A 20,167-nucleotide genomic window follows, 5' to 3' on the forward strand; every position below is an offset into this window, starting at 1 on the left:
TGAACCGTGGTCCCTGATGCCTTGCCAAGCTTGTTCTAAGTAGGTGCTTTAGACCACTGAGCCATCTCTCCAGCCCCGAGAAAGATGTTTGAAAGCAGTACATTTTTATATTAAAATGGGTGTAGCTCTCCACAGTGGGACACACCTGTAATCCCAACATTGTGGGAGGCTGAGACTGGAGGACTGCAAGTTTAACCCAGTCTGCGCAATTTAGTGAGATCCTATCTCAAGGTAAGGAATAAAAAAGGGCCAAGGATGCAGCTCAGTGTGAAGGCTCTGGGTTCAACCCTGTGTACCACACACACATATCCACACTACCCACACACACAGAGAGGGGAGGTGACGTGGGAGAAGCCAGAGGAAGGTGTTTCAACAGCAGCATCCTTGCCCTTTGGGCCAGGTGATTCTTGGGTGTGGTGTCTGTCCTGTGCATTGTGGGACATACAGCAAACTCACTGGTCTCTTACCCACTACACGCCAGCAGCAACCCCTCTGTAGTCATGTTGACAAATGTGGTGTTTTTCAGATTACTGCCAAATATCCCCGGGGATAAAACTGTCCTTGGTGAGAACTACTGGGATAGAAGTGAGCTACAGAAACAGAGTGAGAACAGGATGTAATTTGAATGGACAGGGAAGGCGACAAAGGGGAATGAAATCCAGGCAACACTGCAGTCTTCGTTTGTGGTCCCAGTGGCATTCCATGGAGCTTCCCTAAGTTTTAGTGTAGGCTCAGTGGTCATAGCTACATCCACCAGCTCAGATTTCCCCAGTTAGCTGACCAGGTGGCAGACATTCACGGCACCATTCCTGCCTGGCAGTTGGCAAGCACTCGTGGTGGGAGAGAATAAAGATGGATTCCACTCACACGAGATGCCGAGAACAGAGAAATGCAGAGATCAGAAGCAGCATGGTGGTGGGCAGGAGCTGCGAAAAGTGGAGGATGGGACATTAATGTTTAATGAGTTTTGTGAGATGGGAGAGTTCTGGGGATGGATGGTGGTAACATTTGTGCCATCACATGAATGTATTCAATGCCACCCAACTGTACGCCTAAAAATGGTTAAAAATGACTAACTTTATAAAGTGCATTTTATCATAATTAATTTTCAAAAACAGACCAAAAGGAAAGCATTACTCAAAATTAAGGCAACCTTTATTTTCTTTCCTGGTAATCATATCATCTAAGGTATAAGTGGTGTTATTTGGTATGACACCATTTCTCATGAGGGCTTTTGCAGTTGGACCTTCATTCAGAAATGCATCATGTTAGACTCGCATTTAGGCACAAATGTGAGAGACCCTCCTCTGGCACAGCATTCCACTCATGATAAATTGCATTTTTCCGTCATCAAGCCTGGCTCAAACTCAGTCGCTGTTTAGGGGCAGGCAGGGCAGTGTGGCAGCTACCATGAAGGTCACCTATTGCACCACAGCCATGAGAAGTGAGAGGCACACAGCAGGCTCCTGGTTCTCTCAGGCCACGTTCTGCACGATGACTGCGATGCCTTGGCCGCCTCCGATGCAAGCTGAACCAACAGCGTATTTTCCACCTCGACGCCTGAGAAAGCAAGCAGTGGCTGAAATCTACTCTGATAATTAATAAAATGAATTCATATCAATCACATTTGCATCATTCATTCTTGTTCAGCTCAGCTTCTCAGTCTTGCCCATAATCCTAAATTTTGGTATTAGGTCACAAAGCCTACATATTTTTATTCAAGAAAGAAAAAAAAAATAGAAGGAGGCAATCTAAGCAGAGGACGGGTAGGTTTAGGACTAGAGAAGCTGAAATAAATATACAAGCTTGTGTGTGCTATGGCAAAAGAGTGAAAACAGGAGATAATTTAGATAAGGAAATTCAAAAAAGGAGAAAGGAATGTTCAGCTTCTTTGATATGCTTTTAGATTTTTATGGCACTTTACAATGGAAATAATCAATCAGGTTTACCCGTATGACAGCAGATAGCTTAGAAAGAGTTCATGTCTGTTTCATAAAAATTAGACTCATAGAGAAGCATCTGTCCCCACTCCTCAGTCCTCACATGGTGAGAATATCATCCAGGGATTATTTTCATGCATGTCAACTGCTCATTTCAACCCAGTGAATCAAGTGAGCAAAACAAGTCCCATTTTCTCTAGCCTAGCATATTTGGTTTTGTTTGCAATTTTTCTGCTAGTAGAGAAAATGTGCTAAAATACACAAGGCCAGAAGGAGGAGCTCTTCTATTGAAACTAGAATATGCAGAAGGCTCTCCATGACACAGTGAAGGGATAATCTTGGAGCCAAACTGTCAGTTTGCTTAGGTTCCTTAAGAGAAGAACTCCACATCAGCAGCTACACGGTACTTTCATTTGTTCATTTTTCTACTTAAATTCATCTTACTACTACACCGGGCACTAAAGTTAAGTTGCCATGAGAACCAGGGCCTCACTGTGTGATGGCGGCCGCAGCTCTCACAGAGTAGAGCTCCATTCCCAGTGGAGGGCGACTAACAAGCCAACTGACTGGTCCACAAGGCTCCAGCAGTTACCCAGGGACCTGATCAGAGTCAGTCTAGGACACTGAGGGAAAAGGGGCAGAAGCTAGATTTTTCAGAGAAAGCTGCAATTCCTGTGTTCCTATTAAAAACAGCACATCTGAAATGAAGTACCTTAATTCATGAACGAGGTGTGCAGTAATTCTTGTTCCAGATCCTCCCAACGGGTGACCCAAAGCAATGGCTCCTCCATTCACATTGGTCTTACTTGGATCAAGATCCAAACTCTTCTGAACAGCCAAGTACTGAGGAGCAAAAGCTTCATTCACCTTAGGAAAAAAAAAAAATGTAACAGTATAAGAGTCTTCATTCACAAACTTTTAACCAAATGGTCCAGTCCTACGGGGAATGAACTGTGCTATTTGTTTCTATGTAAATTACCTTATAATGATATTTGACATTATCTTTAATTGCTGTGGGTAAAGATACCAGGTCTTTCAAAAATGGAGAGGGAAGGAAGGAAGGAGGAAAGGAGAGAAAGCAAGCAAGGAGCTAGGGAGGGACGCAGGCAGACAGGCAGACAGAGAGAGGGAGAGAGAAAGAGATTGATTGATTTAATAATAGTTAATATAATCATGTTCAAGGTTATCTAGAATTACCTTCTTTTATAAAAGATGTCAGGTTTAAAAGCAGGCAGGTATAGTTCATAAATGATATTTTGCATCAAATATATTCCTTAAAGGAAATACCAGTAATCATATAAATGGGCACACACAAGAAGCAGGGAGATAACACAGATAGTCCATAGGTTTTAGCGTTGGATAAGTGGTACAAATCTTGGCTGAGTCATTTGTTCATGTGTGACCTTGAACATGCTAATAAAGCGCTCTTTATACACACATTTTCTCAGCTGTAAAATCTAACTATAGTATGAAGCTGACAGTCATTGTTAAATAAAATCATGGACAGTGTCTAGCATTTTACCTGACAGATAGCTTGTACTGCTCAGTACAAGCCATTCAAGTTGGTACACACCTCTAATCACAGCACTCAGGAGACTAAGGCAGGAAGATCCCTATGAGTTTGAGGCCTGCCGATGCCACACAGTTCAAAGCCAGTCTGAACCACACAGTGAGACCCTGTCTCAAAAAACTAAAAACTAACAATATTATTACCTAGAACTAAATATTATTACCTCAAACAACAAGAGCTATCCTTCGAAAAGGACACTGACAATCAACAAAGAATAAACCTTCAGAACTGGAGACATAAACAGAATGGTTACTATGTTCAAATGAGGCAGAAAGGCAAAGCGTTATATTGTTATGTTAATACTTACCAAGACTGGCTATAAGAATTGCCTTGCTTCATGAACAGTCCTATATTTTCATACTAACTTAGTTCAGGAATTTTATAAAGAAACTAATTCTGAGAAAGGTAACATTTACATTTGGGCTAAACTTCAGTCTTGTTCTCTTCATTACTATACTTTTGTAGTTTCCAAAATTATTTGTCCTTAGGTCCAACATTGTTTGTTTTATATCATTATACTCAAAGAGGTACTGTTGTAAGAGACTTAGGATATGTTATGCAGAATAATGTTCTGAACTAGGTAAATTATGCTGTCCTTGAGTATCTACATATCTAGAAATGACAATGGACAACTTTTCAAAGGTTAAGTTCAATGTTGAACGTTATGAGGAAATTTGATTAGACTCTCATCAGTTTGGTTTTGTGACCAGAACTGTGGAAAGAATTGAGCTGTGAACTAAGGCACCACTATACTGCATGATAATTGAGCAGCCCTTTTGAGTTTGTGAACTATAAGCTACCAAGAATGAAGATTTACAGATAAACCATTTTTCATCTGACACCTTGGTTTCCTGGGTAAGAGATTACTAGAGAAAACCACTTAATACCTACCCCTTCTCTATCATTTAAATAGATTTGTTGGTCATATTAGTTATTTTTCCAAAGTGAAATGTAGTTATTTTCTTCTCTGTCCCTTCTTTTAATTATGATAAATGCTTAAGACATTTTTGTTCTAATATTAGTATTTTAAATAATTGTTCTATTGGCTGGAAGTGTAGCTCAGCAGTAGAATGTGTGCATGAGTCTATCCACAGGACTACACTCACACAGGGACATATACACACAAACACTCAATCAGGAAATTTAAATTCCCAGTGTTGGGGCCAGAGAGATGGCTCAGTAGAATAAGCGCTTGGCTGGCAAGTGCAAGGGCCTGAGTTCAATCCCTGGTTTTGCAAAAAAAAAAAACATCCCCAGTGTCTTCTATCAAACAAGTATGGTGTAAATGCCAAAGATAGGGCTGAGGAAGCCTCAATTTGGGGGAAAGGGCAAGAAACTTGACTTGGTACTACGTCAGTTCTTTTACCTGTATTTTTTTCATTTAAAATGGGATTACGGTTACTTATTCCTCTCCCACCTTCTGTAATACTCAATTCAATAAGCATATCAACGTTCTAAAATATAACAGAATTCTCCATAGTCCCTGGATGTTCCCAGGACTTTATACTTCCATAGGAGGTTGTTTAAGTTATTCAAATATTCAGTTATTCAAATATAAGTTGAGCATTTTAATCAGGTGTGGAAAAGTACTAGCGCAAGGCGTGTGATTTTCATGGAGATGTAAATTCTTTGACAGGCTAATGCACCAACTCAAAGAGTTGCAAAATACTAAGCTAAAGCCCATAATGCTGTGGAAGTAGGCGGCTCATGCCTGTGTAGAAATAGAACACTCACCTCTACCAAATCCATGTCCTTGAGACTCAGTCCTGTTTTCTTTAGTGCCCCACTGATGGCAGGAACAGGACCTACGTAAGAACAAGATTCTCTTTTAGAAATCAACATCACCTTATTTATATGTCAAACTTTTTCTTGACTTAACAAATAAGAAATAATGTGACAGAGCAGCTGCCTCTTGCTGCCTCATCACCATGTGTTAAATAATGTGAGAATGACGAAACAGAAAATGGGAGCATGGTGAAAGGCTGTCTGACTCTGCAGACTTCTATGGAAAGATCTACCATACATGGCTTTAGGGTTCCAAACATCCAAAGAAGTCACTGGCGGGGTTTACAGTCAGGTATAGCTCACGCCTGATCTCAAACAGCTGGGCACAAGGTGCGCCTGCACACTCATGGAGGCAGCTTTCAGAGACCCATCTGTGAAAGACACGAGACACAGAAGCGGCCCCTCCACAGAAGCCAGCACACAGGGACTCCAAGACACTCCCGGGGAAGACAGGCGAAGCAGGGAAGCAGTCCTAACTCCAGCCGGAGACAGAGGAGTCAGAGAGAACGCGATCCCTGACTCAAGAAATGAAAAGCTGCCTTATGAAACTTCTGATGTTAACTTTAACGTCCACATTTCTGACAATGACCAGTAAAAGTTTAATATTGATGATTTGTAAATGAATCCATGTTTTTTTCCAAAAGGTAAAAACATCTCACTAGAGAAGATTCTCATCTATTCATCGAGCATGAAACTGCCATGCATGTCTATAAAGAAAAAAAATACAATATATTCTGTTGACTCCAAGTAGTCAAATTTATGCAACAACTTGCATAAATATATCTAAGGCAAGACACAAAGTGAATCTTTAAAAGAAAATACAATTCATTATAAATAGAATATTACAGTGCTCTTTGGACATGTTTGCTTATTGAGTAGGACTGTCCATTCAATGCCTTTTGATATAAAGCAGCATGCTATGTGGCTACTAATTTAATGTGGAATCCAATCCTAGATTCTCTGTACACACATCCAGACATAGAAACAGGATCGGTAGTAAACAGTAAAGCATCAGATACCCAGCATGGGCAGAGGACTGTCAGTCAGCTTCCCATCACTATAATGAAACACTTGAAGCCATATAAAAAGAAAAGGAGGCCGGATGTGGTCATTGAAGCCCTGTAACTGCAGCATTCAGAACGCTGAGGTAGGAGGATCATGGTGAGTTCAAGGCCAGCCTGGACTACGTAGTGAGACCCTGTCTCAAAAAAAAAAAAAAAAAAAAAAAGGTGCATCATCAATTTGTTTTTTTAGAGTTTGTAGCTCAGTACTGTTAGTACTAATTACTTTCTAAAGTACTTAATGATAGGTTATGGCCCTAGTAAGAATTGCTGAATTATTATGGTGGTCATCTATTATGGCTGAAGCCCTTAAAACAACAGCTCATCTTCCCAGAGACCACCTCCCCTCTTCTTCTCCAACTTGGCCCAGGGTACAGTTTCCTTTCACCTTTCTCTCCACCTCAGGGAAGGCCCCAATCAGCTCAGGTATATCTAAACTTCCCCCTCAAGCCCCACCCCTGGCAAAGGCCATAAAAGCCTCAGCCTCCTTTTGTTCCAATCCAGAGAATTCCTTATCTTCCCAAATTCTCTCCGTGTCCTCTAAGATAATGAAGTCCCTTTTCCTTTATAATAAAGCCCCTTTCCCCTTTCCTTCTGCGTGTTTCTCTGCTGCAACACCATTAAAACCTATCACTTAATACTTCTCTATGTATCTTAATAGTGAAGAAAAGTAGTACACTACTATAGTACTAATAAGGTACTGTATTCACAGTTCTGTCTTCAGAAACATCAATAAGCCTCAGTTAGCTCATGTTAACTCATGGTCCCTACAATCAAGTATAACAGTATGCTGGGCTGTAATTTAACTGTTCTTAGACCAGTCTACTTACTATGACTCAGGAAGGTTTTATTTTTTTATTTTTTCTGTATTTTAGGGAAGTTCAGGGTCTCACTACTAGATCGGACTCATAGTGATCCTCCTGTTTACAGCCTCCCAAGTGCTGGGATTATAGGCACGCCACCACACCCAGTCTCAGTTGCTCTCTCAGGGTGCGCTGGGGGTGGGGCCAGCACAACAGGCCTAGGGATCAAGCAGGCCCCTGTGCCTGCTTTCAGGAGCTTTAATCCACTGAGCTATTTGGCTAGTCCTGCTTTTGTATTTTTATTTTTTAAATTTTTTTATTTTTAATTTTTTTTTATTTCTTTGTGTGTGTGTGTGTGTGTGTGTGTGTGTGTGTGTGTGTGTGTGGTCAGCTCAGCCCACTAGGGGGCAGGGCTGGCTGGCATATGGTGCTGGGGGATTGAACCATGGTCCCTGTGTTTTGCTAAGCTTGTTCTAAGTAGGTGCTTTAGACCACTGAGCCATCTCACCAGCCCCAAGTTTATTTATTTTGTTTTTTCGGAACTGGGGATTGAACTCAGGCCCTTGGCTTGCCAGGGAAGCGCTTATTCCACTGAGCCATCTCCCGGGCCCAAATATAGTTCAGTCTATTCTTTTTTTTTTTTTTTTTTTGGCTGAACCGGGAATTGAACTCAGGCCCTTGTGCTTACCAGGGAAGCACTTACTCCACTGAGCCATCTCCCCGGCCCTTGTATTTTTAAAATTAGACCTTGTTTCTAGTCCTGGCTTCTGCCATTAACAGGTGTAACTTTGGGCGTTTTTTGGGCTTCGAAGTTCAATTAAAAGATGCTTTGAGTTGGTTGCAAACCTTTGTCTTTTTAAGTACTGGAATTCTTTCTACGGATGAAGCTGCAAAAGGACAAAGCCAGAGCAGCTCAAGCTCAGAGGCTGACAGTTCCAGCCACCCACTTTGACCTCTGCCTTCCCCAAGGCTCTAGGCAGCAGGGCCTTTCTGGAACTGTGCACTTCCTTGGAGCCCTCATTGTTTTCTTCAGGTCCTGGCTTCCCATTCCTGGGTCTGCAGCTATTATGAGTGTCACAGACTGCTACATGGTAGGTGTCTGCAGAACCTAATGTTGCAGGCAGCTGAGTTAGATAGAAATATTATAGGCAGTTAGACAGGGCCAGGCCCTCAAGGAGACAAGATGGAAGACAAGGTGACTTTGCAACTTGGAAGAGACAGACACTCCCATATGGACCACACCTCAAGACCAAGACAAAAAGAGGAAGCACAGCTACATACTTCCCTAGGGATAGGCATTAGGGATTGATACACTAAATAGTATCAATCAGCTTGAAAGAGCCCAAATGAGTCACTAGCCCAACCTCCAACAGGAAGAGACCCTGTTCCCTATTCGTGCCCACTTGCTATGTGACTTGCTTTTCCATTTGTTACTGGATTTAATCAATTTTACCTGAGCAATGGTGCTTGTAATCTCATTGGTTGACCATAGTTTTGTCCCACCTTATGCCCAACTAAGCAAGTTTCCATGTCTTCTTCACCACCTTAGACCCGCCTCACCACATGGTTTTCCTCTATAAAAGGCCCTGCAAGACACAACTTGGGGTGGGCTCAGGCCCCCCTCCTGTCCCTCTCTTGGACAGGAGCTTTCTTTCCCTCAATAAATATATTCTGCTCATAACCTCCGTTTGTTCCTAAAATTCATTCTTTGGTTTTAGAGGACACGAACTCATGCAGGTCAGGTGCAGAGATCATTTTTCTCTATGTCATTTGGAGGTTCCCTATATGGTTTGGAGGTCACCCACCCGAGACCAGTTTTTCTCCCTCTATCACTAAGATTACTGCTCTTACAAACTGGATTTCTAAATCAGTCCCTGGTAGATGCTCCATAACCTACTCTTCCTGCTTGTTTACCTGGGGTACCTCTCTAGGTGCCTTACTTAATTAACTCCTCGCTACCAGTGACAGCCAAGTGTCTACACAAAGGAGACATCCGACACTGATGTACTTAGAATGTATAGCTCTGCTCAAACCCTGGAGAAAAAAGACACTCCTCCCACAGTGGCATTCATTGTACTTTAGCACACTAAACAGGCCTGGGGAAAGATGGGGGAAAATGCTATTTTCTTTGCTCACCAGCTAATGCTAACCTATGAGAACTCATTAAGTGAGGGCGAACTGAAAAACAACTATAAAGTAACTACTCATCAAAATCATACAAATGTGGTGGATCATCGAAGCACGTAGGCACACTGAAGAAGACCCAATTCCTGGGCTCCCTTACAGATGTGCTAGAACAAAATCTTAGTGAGGTGGGGCTGTGGGCAGCTTCTGGATGTTACCTACAATGGGAACCACAGCTCTGAGTCCCAAAATAATAAATGCCGTCTCAATACACAGTTATTTCAGTTTTCAAGCTACCTTCTAAGATAAAGGCTCTATTTTGCCAGCTACTCTATTTTGAGTAGTTGAATAGTACTAAGCTTTTAAGACTACAATAGAAAAATATTGACTTTTAGCAGATGTTCAATTATCTTGCAGCTTTTGCTGACATAATTTAAGGAAGAACAAGATATGAACATACCGGCTTTCTTCAGAATTCTATACAGAGATCAGTGATCTCTGAGATGCATGGCATGAAATACAGCTGGGTAATAACTTAATCCCAAGTCAGTGTATGTAGTAATATTTGAGTAACACATCAGGTTTATACTGAAAGTCTCTGAGATGTAAGTTAAGAAACATATTACCCTGCTTCCACCTTGGGGTGCACCTGAAAATCCAAGTCAGTCAGTCACTCAGTCAGTTGTTTAGAAAAGGGATAAACTCATAGAAAAATCTTTGCTGAATCTGAAATCTATACCTAGGAACAGGTTTTCCCATGGGGTATGAGGTGATAGCTGAGGTAAATCAAAGCCTCAGAACATCAGTTTTATTTCTGAAAGGGAGGCACCTAATTGACTCCCTGTTCTCCCATGGAGAGGTGGTAAGAGCTACTGAAATCTATACCATCTAGCTAGATGTCATGACCCACTCCTATAATCCTAGTTACTTAGGAGGATGAGACAGGAGGATTGTGAATCTCAGTCCTGGGCAACTCAGGTCAGTCTGGGCAACTCTGAGAAATCCTGTTTCAAAACACAATTTTAAAAAGGTCAGGGTATAGCTTAGTGGTTGAGCAGTGGCCTAGCATGTGTGAGGCCCTGGGTTCAAGTCCCAGTACTTGATAAAACATTGTATCATTTGCAGTTCCTATGCCTGCATCCAGCAAAACCTCTTCTATTTCTAATTCATTACTGTCAAGCCAAGACTATAAGCATTTGTAGGGAACTCCAAATTTCCTCCAGCTAGTGCACCTATACCTAGAAACTTCTTATACATCTTCATCTTACTAATAACCCTAGCTGAACCATGGGAGAATTACTCTGACTTCCAGGGAGAATGTGCTTAACTCACTGTGCAAAGGACACTTTAATTACAGAGACCTGGATTCGCCTCCTGACTCCACTGCTCACCGGTCTGGAACCTCACAAGGCCTCTTTCCTCCTCTTCAATTTTCTAAAGTCTCAGTGTAGTGGTGAGCTGGGAAGACTGAGTGAGAGCCACCAGCCGGTATGCAAACGGCCCTGGTGTGCAGGGCTGCCCTCTCCAAGCAGCCTTCTCGCTCACCCCAAGGCTGTGCCCGTCACAGAATTTCTTTCATCCTGTCAGCACCATGCAACTCTCTGTTCTTTTCTGTGTGTTAATTTTTAAATATCTCAAGTCGACAATAAGACATGATTGTTGCCCTCAGGAAGTATGCATAGTCTTGGTTTTCCTAAAAAGATAATTTTCCAAATGACTGCTTGGCCATCTTCCTTTCTCACAAGCCACCTTTTCAGGAATTTGAATTCCAAAGACCAATCTCCAGAAATACAGCAGAATCAGTGCCTTTCCTTATGAACTTACCAATACCCATGATAGATGGATCACATCCAGACACAAAGTAGCCCACGATTCTTGCCAGTGGTGTGAAGTTATGTTTTTTAACAGCATCTTCACTAGCTATGATAATAGCTCCAGCACCATCTGATACGCCCTTGAAAACAAAACCATCAGACATGTGAACTAGTAAAATAATCCAGTTAAAGTTTGAATGTAGTATTTAGTTTTTCTTTGGCAGTACTGGAGTTTGAACTCACACATGCTAGACAAGCACTCTACCACTAAACTACATCCCTAGCCCTTTTTGTTTTGAGTTATTATCACTAACATGCCTAAGCAGGGCTTACACTTGCAATTCTCCTGCCTCAGCCTCTGAGTAGCTGGGATTACAGGCATGTGCTCCTGTGCTTGGATGGAATAGAATTAGGAATAGCTGGGTACACAGGAAGTCGTGGCATAATTCTTGATACAATTTGTAATACTGTGGTTATTGTGGGGTTTACTTTAGGCTCAGAACACAACATCACTAAGGGACAATAGGAAAGGATGTCACTCACAGTAAAGCTTCTAGAAGGTTTTTTTTTTGAGGCCAGAAGATGCCTTGGGGCATTTCTTTTTCTTTTTTTTTAATTTATTTATGTATGTATGTGTGTGTGTGTGTGTGTGTGTGTGTGGCCAGCTCAGCCCACCAGGGGGCGGGCTGGCTGGCATGTGGTGCTGGGGAATTGAACTGCGGTCCCTGTGCTTTGCTAAGCTAGTTCTAAGTAGGTGCTTTAGACCACTGAGCCATCTCACCAGCCCTGGGGCATCTTGTTTGCTGTGAGTATTTGGGTTCGAACCACAGCAGCTTGAGCTTGAGTGCTTTGTTTAAGCAGGCACTTAAACTACTGAGCTAATGGGCAGGCCCCCCAGTAAAGCTTCTAGATAGGTGCAGATAGGCATAAAAAGAAATCTGATGAGTTATATACATATAAAAGAAGAAACCTGAAAAATAAAATAATAAACCAGGAAGATTTCCTTCTGATATTTTGAAAAGATTAAGAATTAGAAGACTATCAGGCCTGTAGCTAAAGTATTTTGGGTTGATTTAGTAAGTCCAAATTAACTGAATAAGAGGGCTCTAGCTTATGCTACATAACTAGAAGGGCCTCCGAGTTCATTTTGCGTGGAACACAGCGGGAAGAGTTCGAGGCAATCTGGAGTGACACTAACCGATGCATTCCCCGCGGTGACTGTCCCTTCCTTCTTGAACACTGGAGGAAGTTTCTGTAACTGCTCCATGGTGGTCTGGGGCCGAGCATGCTCATCCACCTGCATCATCTGTTTTCCTTTCTTTGTCTTCACTTCAATGGGCGCCATTTCTTCATTAAAGTGGCCAGCATCATTAGCTGAAATAGAAGAAAGCCTATCATAAGGATGAAAACCAAAAAAGAAGAGAAACACGAAAGTAATCACACATACACTTCAATTTAATTTCTTTTAAAAAAAAAATTTATTTATTTATGTGTGTGTGTGTGTGGCCAGCTCAGGCCAGCAGGGAGCGGGGCTGACTGGCATGTGGTGCTGGGGGATCAAACCGGGGCCCCTGTGCTTTGCTAAGCTTGTTCTAAGTAGGTGCTTTAGACCACTGAGCCATCTCACCAGCCCCACACTTCACTTTAATTTCTGGTCTACCTTCTGCTTCTGTGAGCCTCTATCACTTACACCACTTGCCTGCCCTGCTGGAGGGTTTAACACACTGTCACACATCTATCAGATGCATCTTGTCCCTTATCGTCCTTTAATTTTGAAATGCGTGTCTTTTCTTATCAGACACCACTAGACTATGAGCAGTATCAATCAGTCTATTAGCTATAGATACAGTGGCACTAAATAGATTTAACTTCCTTCAGATGAGATAAGTTAATTAAAAAGTTACCGAGTTGCATATGCAAGTAATGTATAATTGAAATTTAATAATAATACACAACTTGAAAAATGGCAGGAGCTATCACCAACACAAGTATATACATAAAATATTACTTTGAACCTACACTAGAATGGACTATAGTAATCCACAGTTTCAAAAATAAAGTCAGAAATAATGCAATTTTGATTCTGATACCATTTTAAAGCATGTAAAATAATTCCCTTATGCCCATATTTGGTTTTAGAACAACCTTATTAGGTAAATAGGTAAAGCAAACATTTTAACCTCTATTTTATAGATATTCAGTAAATAAGTGACTAGGTCAGACCATCTACAGTTAGAAGAATTAAAAACACAACTGACTGACAAGCATAAAGTCCAGAGTTCAATCCCTACTTCCACAAAAACAAAAACACAACTGATAACACCCAACTCTAGATCAATACTGTTCTACTAGGAAAAAAAACCCTACAAAATACACATGAGCTAAATGGCATCAGCTCCAATTCACTTTCCCTCTGAAATATAAGATGGGCTACAACTTCATTACTTCAACTATATGATACCCTAACCAAGAGTTTCCATTTGCCTATCAAAACTTTAAAAAGGCTTTTCAGAAGACAATGAATTCTTCCATCTTGCTATATTGATGAGCCAACTACCGTAATGTTGCTCATTCTGGACTCAAGGGCGCTGCTGCCCTGGTTCTGGACTAGGTGTAAGGGTTTCAACTGGGGATGGGAGGCGGTGTAGAAGGACCCCCGTGGTCTTTCCAAACACCTTACCTCTCCCGGTGATCACAGGATGGCTCCTGAGAAGGGGCACCCTCTGTGCCACCAGTGACAGCGAGCAGCCACCTGCAATGGTGTAAGCTGCGTGCCACAGCATGCCTACTGACAAGAGGCAGCTCAGGACTAAAGTCAAGTGTCCACCCAGGGCCCGGGAACAATGCCACTTTTAAGCGGTATTAACTTCTTTTAAAAGAGAAATTGTCAGTTAACTTTGCAATATTAGAATATCTGATCACCTGAAAACAAAGAAATAATATAAAAAGGTGATTTTTCAAAGGTATGAGTTAAACTATTATCATATGTCATTATAATCGTGTGTGCGTGCGTGTGTGCGTGTGTGTGTGTGTGTGTGTGTGTGTGTGTGTGTCTATATATGCTACTGGGAACTGAAGCCAGGACCTTTGCACTGGCCTACATCCTTGGCCCTTTCTAATTTTGAGATGGAATTTCATGAAGTCAGTAAGTTGCCCTGGCTGGGCCTGAATTTGTGATCCTTCTGCCTTATGCTCCCAGACAGTTAGGATTATAGGTGTATGCACCATGCCTTGGCATCACTGTAATTTTAGAGGGTGAATATCTTTCCCATTTTTGTTTTTCTGTGTGTGCAGATGTTCATAGTCATCCAGTTTCACTGACCAGCTTTCCATCTCTGCTGTGACTGCAGGGCATATTTGTCACAATCTTCTCTGCTGATTTTATGTTGTACTGCAAGATTTTCTGCAGTAAGTGCCATGGTGAGTTTAACATGTGGATCTGTTAATCCTTCCCACAGAGTATCTTCCAGCTAAAAAGACATCAGTAAAAGTGATTTGTTAAATCATCTTTTGAAATTAAAATGTTATATCTTTAAATGACCAACAACTCTACCAAACATAGTAAAATGAGACTTTCTGATAACACTTGCTATCATTATTTTTATTTGGTGCTTGGATTAGATAAATTATTTAAAAACTCAAATGTCTGAAAATGTACACATTGTCTCTAAATATGAAACTCTAAAGAGAACCAGAAGTTAAGCATGAGTGGCAAGAACATCAGAAGTTATCCCACAATCAAAAACCAAATCCTCAAGATTATATTTTGTAAGAAACCCAACACTGAGTTCTTATGGAATGTTTTCTTTGTTTCTTTAATGTACTTGGCATAGGGTCTCACTACGCAGTGTGGACTCATAGTGATCCTCCTATTTTCAGCCTCCCTGTGCTGGGATTATAGGCGTGCACCACCAACCTGGACTCAATGGCCAACTCAGTGGGCTCGGGATCAGGGCCAGCGCAGCCTATGGTACCAGGGATGGAACCCTGGTCCCTGCGCTTGCCTAAGCAGGTGTTTAGTGCGCTGAGCTCTCTCACCTGCCCTGAATGTTTTCCTGTAGCCATCTCTGTAAAGTAATTGTGAATTCTATAAGAAAGAAATGACCTGTGCCCCTTTGTCATCTAAGGCTTTCTATGACAGGTAGCTACTACCAGGCAAAAAAGAACCCTGGGATAGGGTCCCTGTGTAACAGAAAGATTGCCAGCCATTATCTAAGTAGTTAGCATCTCTGATAAGAGTGTCCCATTGCTGCCTCATGAGAGCCATTGACCTGTCTTTGCAAAGGATTTCTTAAGTGTACTTAGTACGTAAAATATTGCTGAAATGCTCTTATTTTCTAAGTCTCATTCCTTCTAGGTTCCAAGAGAGTCAGGTGAGAAACAGAGCCAATGGTGTAAGCCAACCATTATTACAAGAAGATATTAAAAATCCTAACATGACATCAGTGGAAGAACATGTACTTTATCAGTACGTTCATCCTCAGGTCATAGCTCTCGAAGACGGAGGATTGGTTGCTGACTGATTTAGGATAATGTGATCTGTATTTAAAGACAGTTTTTCCTGTGATGAAGAAGAGACCTATTCAATGGAGACTGCCCAAAAGTATAGCTTCTTCAAACCATAGTAAAGATTTATTCAGAATCTTAGTTGTTGAGTACAGATTCGCTTACCTTTTGTGTATATATATATTTTTTTGCTTTAAACAATTTATTTAATTGAAATGGGCTTACATTTGTTTCTGAAGTGATTTCCATTTATTTTGATACATCTTTTCCCCATGATGATTTACAGGATCTTCAAGCCAATATAAGTATTTTATAAATATTTGAATATTTGGGTATACAACTGCACAATACTTCAGCAATATCTTTCAGCAAGAAAAACACTGAGGAGTAAAGACTAGACACAATTACTAGGTACAGTGAAAATCTGCTGCAAATATTTCTGAGGTAAGAAGGCACCAGATGCCTGTTCAACTAAGAAAACCACCCTTACAACACAGGATGATTCTATTTTTACGTAGGACCTAGAACACTTAAGCTGCCAATTAGGTACTGAATGACAGAGCAACGTCCCCAGTTTATGCCATGAATTCATAGGGAATGGGTTCCAACAACTCAGGTTCCTTCCCATTGGTCCTCACAAAGTGTGCTTCTCTGGGAGGAGCAGGCTGGCACTTCAGTTGAACCCAGGTACTTTTCTCTTTGGCTTTCTTCTTTTTCTGATCATTTTCCTTGACACGTTTCAGGAAGCTATCATGACTCTTTGCGTGTTTAATATGCTCAATACACACATTAATCCTCTTGGCAAGTATCTTGCCCTTAACTTGCTTGTTTACAACAATGCCAACAGTATGCTGGTTAACGTTGTAGGCTCTTCCTGTTTTGCCATGGTAACATTTGTGAGGCATTCTTTTTGCACAGTACCCCAATCCTTTGCTGTCTACAGTATCACCCTTTTTGTAGATTCGCATGTATGTGGTCAAAAAAAAAAAAAACAAACCATGTTATCTAAAAAGCTTGAAAAACATATACTGAGTTCCCCCCCTCTTGCCCTTTGTGTTGGTCATTTTGGCAAATACTGGAAGATGGTGGTTCTGGCTGAAAGCTTGTTTTGTTTTGAGTGACTAGGTCTCCCTATGTACTTCAGCCTAACCTTGAACTCACTATGTAGCTTGGCTGGCCTCTCACTGATCTTTTGGCCTCAGCCTCCCAAGTGCTAGGCATGCACCATTCACCACCACACCTGGTGCTCTTTGCCTTTTAGTCCACTTCTCTTGCTCTATATCTCCTGTACCTATACCTACTTTTATTTGTTAAATCTAATTCTGTGGGATTCAAATGTCAAAATCAACAACCAAAATAGAGTTCTGAGATAATTTGCAAATTTCAAATCATCACATTTAGCCAGCGTTTCATAAACAAAATTGGATTCAAACTTAGTTTTCCCTTCATTACAAAGTTATATTTTAAACATCATTCATATAATACTATAAGAAATAATTTTAAAAAATTGTAATGGCTCCAACCTTGAGATCGAATCCGAATCTGGTTCCAAAGCGTACGTTTCTGACACAGAAAGGCGCCTGGCTCATGCTTTCAGTTCCTCCACACAAGACGACTTCAGCATCTTTAACACAAATTTCCTGTTTAAAAACAAGGATATCAAAACATCCCATTTAGTATACCCAGCATATATTCAAAAGTACAAATATTTATCGCTTCTTGGCCTTTTGGCTAAGATCAAGTGTAGAAGTACAAATATTTTATAAATTAATGGCAATTCTAATAAATATATTGTAGCTTACAGTGTCTCAAAAGAAAATAAAGTACTTGTAAAGCTAATGTTACAGTATCCATTCCCAAGATAAAAGGGGAAAAACAAAACTGCTTCTTTGTAATATATCCTACCTCAGCCTACACTTTGACTAAGAAAGGTAACTGTTGTGTGTGTGTGGGGGGGGGTGCTGAGGACCAACAGGACTGAACCCACAGCCTAACACATAGCTAGATAGAGCTACATTCCTAGCTTTGTTTCTTTTCTTCTCTCTCTCTCTCTCTCTCTCTCTCTCTCTCTCTCTCTCTCTCTTTCTTTCTTTCTTTCTTTCTTTTGCAGAACCAGGGATTGAACTCAGACCCTTGTGCTTGCCAGGGAAGCACTTATTCTACTGAGCCATCTCCCCGGTCCCTCATTTTTTATTTTGAGACAAGATCTTGCCAAATTGTTCAGGCTGGTCATGACCTTATAATCTGTCTCAGCTTTCCAAGTAGGTGGGATTACAGACACGCACCACTGATCCCAGTTTAAGGTATTAATTTCTAACTCAATATAAATCTTAAAATCTGTAGAGATTTTTATCTGGCATAAATGTACAATAGATAATAAAGGACAAGCTTATTAAAAAGGCAAAAGAAAAATTTATCCTATTAAATTTATCCTGCACCTGCAGGATCCCGGAAATCTATAAGGAACTAGGTCAATCTGAGGGCTTTAGAAGAAAGTAACTATTTCATTTTGCAACTCTTCCTGCTACTTGTATTTCTCAACAATCAACAAGCCTCTGATGTTTAAAAAAATTTTTTGTGGGGCCAGGGAGATAACTCAATAGAATAAGCACTTCCCTGGCAAGCACAAGGGCCTGAGTTCAATCCCTGGTTCTGCAAAACAAAACAAAACAAAAAAACAAACAAAACACCATTTTGTATGTTTTTGAGAAAGGGTCTCACTATGTAGCCCAGGCTGGCCTTGAACTCGCTGTGATCCTCCTGCCTCAGCTGCCTGAGTGCTGGGATTACAGGGATTCACCAAGACTGATGTTTAAAATGAATGCTAGGAAAATGTATATATTTTTATAAATATTAATGTGAAAACAATCTGTTCATTATGATGTATATGGGTCTCTTGTTCATTTTGTAAGGCAAAGAGTTTTATAAATAAAACTGGATTTTACTATACTCCTGTGCTCAAAGAAATACACGTATTTACTTTACTGTCATTTAAAGAGAACATACTAGTTTGTACTTTTATAAAAGTAGTATTCAGCTCCTTTATAATAAAAAGTATTTTCAAGAACATTCTTAAATTCTTCAACTCTCCTCTCTTACTGTTTTTATTCAGTATTCATGAACTGGGGTTCAAATTCTGTCTCTATGATTTAGTAAGGTTAATGTGCTTAACAATCAGTTTGCTTGACCAATAAAAATGGGAAAAATAATATATTTTTGTCTCACATGTTGGTCGTGAAATTTAATCTAGATAGTGATCGTAAATCAAGCCCATTGTGTGGTAACAGGAAGCACTCCCAGCTGCTTGGTTCAGTAGCACTGAGCACACACTGCGGTGCAATCACTCTTACCATTCATCTCCGGGTTTACTTTCATCTCACAAAACGAAAATGCCATCCCCCGCCACTCAACATGAGCCTCCCTTTCTCCCCTCCCCCAGTCCCTGGAAACTAGGGCTATACTTTGTGCTATGAGTCTGACTTTTACTACCTTGTGAAAGTGGAATCACATAGCATTTGTCCTTTTATGATAAGCTATTCCACTCGAAGCTTCTATTTCAATTGTATCAAATATTTTTCCAAGAAAAGTCAAATTTCTTCTTGTCTAACAGGCACTATAAAAATCAAAAAAGCTAAAATGTTCTACCAAAGTGAGCACTTATCCTAGTAACTCTTAACATAATGTGCAGAGAATTAAATAAAATGGTGCCCATACCTGACATCCGTTCACAATGGACTGGAAGCCAGAGCCACAGAGCCTATTAACAGTGAGTGCCGGGGTTTCTTTTCGGACTCCCACTCGTAAACCAACATGCCTTGCCATGTATATAGCATCTGAAGAAGTCTGGACCAGCGAGGGAAAAGAAGAGTGATTTACTCTTTGCGTTCAGTCATTAAGAATAAGCACAGACTCAGTGTCCCCTAGCACCACCTGAACATCAAGTAGGCTGCTGGCAGCACGAAGATCTGGACTTCAGAGCTTGCATTTGACCACTGCTGTGAGGCAAAACTCCCCAAGCCCTAGGAATCCAAGTGTGGCCAGCGGTGATGTGCTGGACAGATACAGAGAGGCCTCTGGAAAGCTACATGGCCACAGACATCGCAGCAGAGTAGGGATCGCCTTCCCTTGTAAAGTCTTAATGGTACAGCAAGAACCAAAATGTGTGTGTGAGAACACTCTGCAATTGATCCTGTAGAGAAAATAATTGAACTTAAGTCTACTAATACTGCATTTACAAATATGGTTTCAGTAGATGAGAGCCTTATATACAAACCACATCCTCAGGACCCTCCAAAAAATATTTAGGCTCAGGAAACCATGATGAGAGTGAAAGGAATCAGCCTCAGCACTTACCTTGAAGGACGGATGGCAAGCATGGTATCGTCAAATGCTAGTAAAGGCAGAGAAGCACTGGAATGGGCAGCATATAAGTTAAATGCTGAGACTGAAGAACTGGCAGCTTTGGCCAGGGGAAGCATGAGGACACTGATGGCGGTGGCAGCGTTTACGAGAAATGGTAAAGGAAGTTGTTACACAGGCACCGGGTCTCTCCAAGCCAACTATA

At 41.0% G+C, this 20,167-nt stretch overlaps 1 protein-coding gene and 2 pseudogenes across 2 annotated transcripts in view; 2 read left to right on the plus strand and 1 right to left on the minus strand.

Annotated features, from left to right (window-relative positions):
• Window positions 1-1,137: 1,137 nt before the first annotated feature.
• Acaa2 (acetyl-CoA acyltransferase 2) overlaps window positions 1,138-20,167 on the minus strand; it is a 33,667-nt gene continuing 14,637 nt past the window's right edge. For both annotated transcript variants that reach the window (XM_023714801.1, XM_004623724.2), the window contains 8 exons: window positions 19,318-19,446; window positions 17,127-17,243; window positions 14,420-14,567; window positions 12,296-12,471; window positions 11,108-11,237; window positions 5,245-5,315; window positions 2,653-2,807; window positions 1,138-1,560 (listed from right to left, as the gene is read on the minus strand). In XM_023714801.1, coding sequence (XP_023570569.1) covers window positions 1,476-1,560; window positions 2,653-2,807; window positions 5,245-5,315; window positions 11,108-11,237; window positions 12,296-12,471; window positions 14,420-14,567; window positions 17,127-17,243; window positions 19,318-19,446 — 1,011 coding nt within the window. In that variant the 3' untranslated portion in view covers window positions 1,138-1,475. The remainder of the gene's footprint in view (window positions 1,561-2,652; window positions 2,808-5,244; window positions 5,316-11,107; window positions 11,238-12,295; window positions 12,472-14,419; window positions 14,568-17,126; window positions 17,244-19,317; window positions 19,447-20,167) is intronic.
• Window positions 17,315-17,395, plus strand: LOC111816901 (annotated as a pseudogene).
• LOC105742004 overlaps window positions 19,622-20,167 on the plus strand; it is a 3,075-nt pseudogene continuing 2,529 nt past the window's right edge.

The sequence above is a fragment of the Octodon degus genome, unplaced genomic scaffold (genome assembly GCF_000260255.1).
Source record: "Octodon degus isolate 3935 unplaced genomic scaffold, OctDeg1.0 scaffold00003, whole genome shotgun sequence".
NCBI classification, from domain to species: domain Eukaryota; kingdom Metazoa; phylum Chordata; class Mammalia; order Rodentia; family Octodontidae; genus Octodon; species Octodon degus.